Raw genomic sequence first — 8,278 nt, 5'->3', positions numbered from 1 at the left:
AAACTATGTATAGCAAGACGCTTGACAGGTCTCTGTGGCAAGTGTCCAAGAATGGGCCTAACAGCAGGCTGTAGGAAACATTTGCTGCAAGCTAAGGTTCTCGTTTCTAGTATCACCATTGCTCACATACGCCCCTGCGCCCCTTTAGTACCATATAAGATAAAAATTCTCTTCCTCAAGCTGTGAAATATTGAGATACTGTCACTTCAGTTTGTCTAGACATTAGCTCTAAGCCTCTGGCCCCTGTGTACCCTGTTGAGGGACCAGTAATGGAGGGAGATGAATAATAATTTGTAGTGGCATTGAGAGCAGCGGTCAGCTCCTAGCATAACAGAAATCAACTGATCATTTTCTGCCGGGATTACATGAGCATATAATTTCACCTCTCTTATTGTAAAATCCACAAAACTATGCTGAGCAATGGCTTAAAACAGAGCAGTTGTTTTCAGTACTTCTGTACTCCGTGTATAATCTTGAAAGCACAACCTTTGTATGACCGCCACTTCTGATGGCACTCAGATATGTGAGCAGAAGCCCTTAAAGTGACGAATTATCTGAATGAAATAAAGATGGAATATTAAAATATGTAGACATATGCTACAGTGCATCAGAATAGCTGCAAATTAAGCAGAGGAGATCAGGTTCTGGAGTGAGGTCATGCCTTAAGTGGTTGAAGTTGTGTTTGGAAACAAAAACCCGAGGATGGCAGCTATGTGGCCAATGTAACAGAGGTTTGACAAACTAGTTATAACCAGCTCTTCCCATCTTAGAAATCTGTCTGGGAACAGCTGCTGCCACTGCCACAATGTTACAGCACCAACGACACATGCTACATGTCACATAGTAATACGTTTCAGTGTTGCTGGACATCGTGAATTTGAAGATACAGTTACTGATATCAGTAGGATTTCGGTTTATAAAAAATGCAACATTTTGCTTTATGTGTTTTTACCAGGTTATAATTTATCTACATACATATATCACAATACATGGCAATAGTTTATTGTTGTAAATAACGACATTTCTGACTTCTATGTGATGTTTCAGTAGCATTTGAGGGGAGAGTAACCTCACATAGTGCTTTTGACACCTCAGAGGGTCATGACTACATGCACACACCTAACCTCCTCAGCAGGAGAATTTTATTAGTGTATCTGGTTATGATGCAAAGGGTAGGCATGAGAGACCTGCAGGTCACTGGGGAACATGAGAGGGAACACGCACAAACAACAGCAACATGGAGCAACAACGCTCTGAAGTTCTGGGACGCACTAAACTGACTAATGAAACATAAAAAGCTGTTGTAATCATTTCTAAAATCAAACACTGATCTGTTTTCTAAGATTTTATTGCAGCATCAGATATTATAATATCATATAAGCAGACAAATTAACAAAATACTGTCGAACCCAAATGATGTGCTTTAGTTGTTTGCAGTTGTTTATATGTTGTGCAATACTGTGCATCACATATATTATTAGCATCACTAGCTTGTAATACCCCAAAATGGGTAAATAACTTGCTGCAAGCCTCCTTTGTGTATTTGAAGTGTAAGGTCCCTGTTCTGGCAGTATTTGGCTTTGATATTAATCTTAACTAGATGTTGATGTAGGAAGATGTCTCAAGCATGACTCAAAAAGAACATTTTGGTTGTCAACATATTTTACGATCTAGGGCTGGGTGCAGTGTCACTGGATGTGCAACTGTACAGTGGGAGGAGCCAAATTCGTTTCTAAACTGAAGTCACTGGATATTAGGCCCCGAAATAGACCCACAGAGGGTATAAATGGGTGCTCTCCCACTTGTCCCATCAGATGACAGTTCTGTACAACATCAAGCAACCTTTGCAAGAAACCACTTCAAATTCAGATGGGAGAAATTTGCAGCAGGTGAGGAAAAGAAGATCATACAAGCTAAAACAAGGCAACTGGGGCACAGTGAATTGAATCACAGCATTTGAGGACTGCTTGTGTAATGCAGTAACAGCAGGAGCTACTCCAGCTGGAAACAAAAAGGATCAGAGACAAGCTAGGAGAGGACAAAAAGCACACAGAGCAGAGGATAGTGATCTTTTATCAGACTGGTGCACTCTCTTGGATTTCTCACCTCCCTCCTCCTGCACTGACGGCAAAGGGGGAGGCAGAGCCACAACCACTGCAGAGATGAAGTTTAACTACCATGTGCCTGTGTCTACATACACACGCAATTCACAGTACACACCAACATACAACAAACCCACCTATTACACCCCCTCACATTACACACCAACACACTACACATCCGCACATACATCTACAACAAAATACACTCCAACACAGTACAGCACAACACTTTACACCCCATCACATTCCACGTCCACTTACAAAGTTGCATCAACATACAGCCCTTCATATAGCAACAGGTCACGGTACAGCTCAACACATCACACACAAGCACAGGAAAAGCCTGCACCTGTCACACCTGTTGCACCAGCAAAGAGGACTGTGCACTTCCCAAATGATATCATCTTCCAAGATAATGTTAGACAAGGAGATTTGGAACAAATTGGTCGATTCATGAGAGCGAGGAAGGTTCGTGTGGATACAGTCTTCCACTCAGGTGAGCAACCTTGCAGCTTCTACTTTGTCTACCAATTGTCCAGTACCCTAATATTCCCTGCAGGCATTAGAAAGCTTAAGTTCGATTTGATAATGTTGCCACCATAGCATCATTTGGTGTTATGGCTGTGGTCTGCATGGCTGTCCACATTAGTTTCTCAGAGGTATCACCAAAAACATGCATACTGCTTATATGTGCAGGTATGGCAGCACTACATGAAGCTGTGCTAACAGGAAACCTAGAGGTGGTGAAGCTCCTGGTAAAATATGGAGCAGATGTTCATCAAAGAGATGAAGATGGCTGGACGCCACTTCACATGGCCTGCAGTGATGGCTACCCAGAAATTGCCAGGTAAGACTTAATCTTTTCACCTTTTTCTCTGTTTATGTATGACTAGTGTTCTTTCCTAAAGATCACAAATACTTAAATTTAAAACAGAAGATAGGGTGAACGCTATGGACACTTCAAGAATCAACTAAAGAGCATGAAAAGTTACAGTGACCTCACTAGACAAAATTTGTCAGGGTAATGACACTGGTGGTTTGGCATTGAACAATGGCAAAAGGCATGAAAATGGCTTATTATGAGAACCAAACAAAGTATCTAGCCTGGCCAAAGATTAAAAGAAAGAGAAATAATACAATGGTGAGATGAGAATTTATAATGTTAAATTATCAGGGGGATGTTTTTTATTGAGTTGTATCAATAAGTAGAATAAATGGTCATAAACTGATTTACAATACGTACAATTTAATTGATACCACAGAATATGGCAGTTCCCTTTCCTCTATGGTCTTTGAATTGAGACAGTTGAAACAATTAAAGACTGCTCTTATTTAAGACAATCAATTGCAGTAATCATTAACTATACACTGTTGAGCACATTCTGCCTTACTCTCTCCACAGATATCTGCTGTCAATTGGAGCCAGCTCAGAGGCAGAGAATGAAAGTGGAGAGAAGCCTGCAGACCTCATTGATCCAGACTGCAAAGAGCTGGCCAAACTGTTTGAGACAGGCTGCGTGTGATTGGGCATAAAATGAACCCAAGAGAAAACAACCACAAAGAAAACAGAAAGCTGAGCCTCTTTGATACTGAAAAAACATATTTAACAGTATACAATTCCAAACAAACTTGAATCACGGTGGAAGAACCTAGCTACAGCTTAGACTGATTCTTTGTTTAGAGCGAAGAGACAATACTCAGTATTTGTCTTTCTGGTGGTTAGAATATTTTATTTTGCTTTACTTTGTTTTGTGCATTCGTGTAAGTGTCATATTTCCATTGTCTAATTTCTCTTGTGACAGAATATTAACAATGGTTCACTGAATGGAAATATCACCATTACTCGCCATGTACACTCCAGGTCTGATCTATTAATTTCTGAAAGAAAATTAGACCCATTTCTATCCTCACGAGCATGAATTGGTCAACCATTTTATCAATTATATTTAAAATGCACGTTTGAAAACTATGACGACTAACTGAATTGAAAACACAGACTTTGGCCTGAAATGTTTGTGCCTTATAGAGAAAGTTAGGCATGTGTATTCTCTCTGCTGGGCAGAGAGAGGGTCATCCAAACTAACTGATACTACACTGGTAGGTCAGAAATTTAAAAAAAAAAAAACATCAAGTTTATACGAGCACTTCAGCGGCTGAACAATTCTTCACTAATGTACTGTTGTTGTTTTCTGTAGTAGAAACACAAATGTCAGCAAAGAAAGTCTTATTTTCTCTTCAGTAATTATTTTTGTACATTTTCACAAATAAAGTTTTATAAGTACGATAGTTGTGGAGTCTGCTGAAAGCCTATTTATACATCCACATTTTCCACATTTTTACCATCTTGACTTAAAGCTGTAGCATTTCAGACATCCACCCCATCATGCAAAGCACTGATACTATGGAAAGTATGCAAAGCACTGATATGCAAAGCACTGATACTGTGTATCATAGGTACTAAAGTACCTATGATAGGTACTAAAGTACCTATGATACACAGCATGCCCTCAACCTTAGACAGTATTTCTGCTGATATTTTAAAATTGTGAACATACATTGAAACAAAAATTATAACAAAAATATATCCTGAAAGATTTACATGTACTATGTTAAATACTCCTTGGCTACCCAGACATAAGAAATGGATATACAGTATAGCAGTAATGTTAAATATTACATTGTACTATTATTAGTAGTAGTAGTAATATTAGTATTAAGATGAGTATTAGTTTTCAGTATTGAATGTTGTCTCTAACATGCTGTATTTTCATTTTGAGAGGACTTTCACTTCCGTGTTTTTCCCGGAAATGATTGGTTGGCATTGGCAACGTTTTAGCCAGGTCTAACGGCGTACACAGTCTCTGAATAAAGAAATCGAAAGGAAGGCTTATAAAAAGGTTTGTTTTCTATTTTATTACAGTGGTCATCACGAGACAGCTGGAAAATATAATCACTGCGCTAAACGTAGTGACTGTGTTGTAGTGGTAACGCTGATACAGAATTAGCTGTCTTAAGCTAACGTTGCGACAAGACAATGTAAAGCACAAGTTAGCTAGCTAGCTTGTTGGCTAACGTTAGAGCTAGCTGAAATGATTCTGTCAGCAAATCTATAGTTAGCTGCCTGTGTGGGCATAGAAGAAACTATTTTGGAAGAGCTGCATATGTGTGTTCATGAGAATTTGAGTAGCAGTTAATGCACTAGGGTTTGGCTTAGTAACGCTAGCCTGCTGCTAACAAGACTGAAGAAAACGTAAACAAAAGCATCTTGGTTAGCTAACGCCGATGTTTTCTACACATACATAGTGTATTTTAGTTATATGAGAGTTGGTGAACGTAGCAGCCACTAGTTTTGTTATTGTCGCTAATGTTACACATAGTAACGTTAACATTATAACGTTATAGTTGTATTTAGCTAGTTAGCATGTTCAGCTCTGTGGGCTAGCTGGTGGAACACCGGTACCGTAATTAACTTAGTTTCTAATCATTAGAAAGATTTAATGTACTATATCATACATAAAGCAGTGGTGGAGGACGTATTTACGTCTTTTACTGAAGTAATTGTACTCATCCCACAGTGTAGAAATACTCCCTTACAAGTAAAACAAAAGTAAAAGGTAACATAATGTAAACTTAAGTAAATGCAATGAAAAATAAAAATTCAAATAACTCAGCAAAGTGGATTATTGGGCAGCAAATAGCCATTATTTTTTATTTACCATTTAATGATTGATTGATTGATACCTTTTTAGACTTATGAAACACCAAAAATGCACTTCGCTCCTTCACAGACCCAAAAGTAACATCTTCCAAGAGATAGCTTTTTATTAGTGTGAATGTTTTGCACTATTTTTAATTCAAATATAGCGGAAACAATTGATTATCTAAATAACTATAACAAATATTATCATTTGAGAAGCTGGAGCTGTTAGATCTGTCATTTTTGCTTGAAAAATTATCATTATGAATTTATCATTATGGTTACCAGTTCTCAGTCAATAAATGTAATGATTATTCACAAATCTTTTCAGCTTTACAGTGAAGAAATATACTTAGTTACATTAAACCAATGTGAGAAATGTACTTCTTTGAAAATATGGGGATGCTGATGCTGTACACTGTTGTTTGTTGTTATAATCTAGCCAAGGACATCTGAAACCTCGGATTCTTCAAATCCACTCACCATAGAGGAGCGAGGAGCGAGTACAGACTGCAAACAGAATGACCAGGTCTCAAAAAATTACAGCACATGTACAAATGAGACAGTGTTAATGGTGATTATGAAAGTTTTATTAAGTGTGATTATAGGTATGTACAGCTTTAGACAAGAATATTATTTTAGTTTTAACTTGCAATAAAAAAACATAATTAAAAGACTGTAATGATTGTAATTTAGCTGTTTTGTGTTTGTGAAGCTCATCTGCTCCCAGGATGGTGAATAGTTACAAGCGGACTTCAAGCCCCCGATCGCCCACAAATAGTGGGGAGCTCTTCACCCCGGCACATGAGGAAAATGTGCGATTTATACATGATAGTAAGTATGCTCACTAGTTTTGGTGTGTCTTTTTTCCAGAATACTGTAAGCCCTTTAACTTATTTATAATCACATTGATAGACCTCTTAGAGCTAAAATTGAATAATCTTCCCCAGGAACAGCATTGGACCAAGTTTACAACATGCAGACTCTTGAGATTAGGTAAAACTCCAGCAGAATTTCCTAAGTCTAACTAAAGCATCACTGTATTTACTCTTCCACAGCTTGGCAGTGTGTGCTCAGAGACATCAGATCAACACAAAATAGTGAACGTAATGACCGTGGACCACAGGAGTATGTTGAGAAGAACCCAAATCCTAACCTGCATTGTAAGTTAAAGTGTAACTATGTAATAAATTTGATTTTATTTTTAGGTCACACTAAACAATTAGATCAATCAAGCACACAGCAATTTAACATCTTGTTCCTGTCTTCTTTGCAGCTTTCACACCGGTGGACCTGAGTGACCTCAAGAAACGCAACACACAGGACTCCAAGAAGTCCTAGTCTTTGTTTTGATGGTCCAGCCATTTTTTTCCACCCATTATCCTTGAGAACTTTTCCAATGTCAGCCCTCAGTCAGCCAGAAAGTCAGCCCTGTTTGCCAGTCTAGCACAGAATGCTGATCTCATTTCGAAGCTCTGGACCATAGCAATCCCCATCTCCTTTTTTTTTTTTACCTTCTACAACCAACTATGAAGAAGAGAACCAGGATTTCAGGGAGCACAAATTCTCCCCTCTCTTGGCTCATGTTTTTTTTTTAAGTCACAAAATCTTCATATGTACATTATCAATCTGATGCTGAGGTACAAACTGTTGAAACTCTCCACAGGACACAAATGACTGCAGTCTTAAGTATAAGCCTGTTTTCTGTACTACTGCTACTTATATGACTTTGGGGGAAAATGCAAAAGGGCTGACTTCTATCTGTTTGTTTGGGAAGGTTGATAAATTGTAGAAGTAATGGAATGGTCACATTGGATTCACACTTTGTGAGCAAGTTTGGAAGCCAAATGCAATGTAGAAGGCCAACATTTTTATTAGAATTTTTTTTTCCCTCAAATGGACTTTACTAAGTAGAGACCTCCCCAAGTGTCTTGCTCTTGGTTAATGCCCCTTCCCTAAGCCTTGAAACAAAATGTTGAATAAAAGACTTTTACAGTACTCATGCATAATTCTAAATGATCCTGCATGCATGACCCTATATAAATATGAGCCATAATGAATTACATATCAGACATTACAGACTGCAATTTCATGAAAACACAATGATTTTGTGTTTTTGTGCATATTGAAATAAAATACAGATATGCTTTGTACTGAAAGGTATGAGAATGAGACATGAAATATTACAGCAGAGGCATATTCATAAAGCCAGAGAATCAGGAGAAACAATATATCCTGGTTCTGATTGGAAAGCTGTAGTTGATTATTTGAAGACTTCCTGGCAGTTACTTTTACCATTAATTGATTAGTCATGATCCTGTCATGCACGCTGATCAGTGAAAATTGTACAGTGCATTATTTTATTCAGAATCTGATTTTGATTATTTTATTAGCGGTAATTACCAATAGTTGTTTCTTTGTCCCGCGCGTTACGCGATGACGTTACGTGTACGTGTAGGACGCAGGGAGCCAGTTTGTC

At 38.1% G+C, this 8,278-nt stretch overlaps 2 protein-coding genes across 2 annotated transcripts; both read left to right on the top strand.

The window, feature by feature from the left end:
* Positions 1-1,817: 1,817 nt before the first annotated feature.
* ppp1r27a (protein phosphatase 1, regulatory subunit 27a) lies at positions 1,818-4,388 on the top strand. The gene is made up of 3 exons (XM_026324156.1): positions 1,818-2,598; positions 2,799-2,949; positions 3,505-4,388. Exons 1-3 carry the CDS (start codon positions 2,163-2,165, stop codon positions 3,623-3,625), a joined length of 708 nt encoding a protein of 235 aa, XP_026179941.1. The 5' UTR covers positions 1,818-2,162; the 3' UTR covers positions 3,626-4,388.
* A 495-nt stretch (positions 4,389-4,883) lies between these two features.
* mcrip1 (MAPK regulated corepressor interacting protein 1) lies at positions 4,884-7,797 on the top strand. Its single transcript, XM_026325335.1, has 5 exons — positions 4,884-4,999; positions 6,242-6,328; positions 6,515-6,633; positions 6,858-6,962; positions 7,076-7,797. The coding sequence occupies exons 2-5, from the start codon at positions 6,321-6,323 to the stop codon at positions 7,138-7,140; spliced, it is 297 nt and encodes a 98-aa protein (XP_026181120.1). The 5' UTR covers positions 4,884-4,999; positions 6,242-6,320; the 3' UTR covers positions 7,141-7,797.
* The last annotated feature ends 481 nt before the right edge of the window (positions 7,798-8,278 follow it).

The sequence above is a fragment of the Mastacembelus armatus genome, chromosome 8, assembly GCF_900324485.2.
Source record: "Mastacembelus armatus chromosome 8, fMasArm1.2, whole genome shotgun sequence".
NCBI classification, from domain to species: domain Eukaryota; kingdom Metazoa; phylum Chordata; class Actinopteri; order Synbranchiformes; family Mastacembelidae; genus Mastacembelus; species Mastacembelus armatus.
Note: the sequence above shows the minus strand (reverse complement) of the source record. Positions and strands in the feature narration are given on the sequence as shown.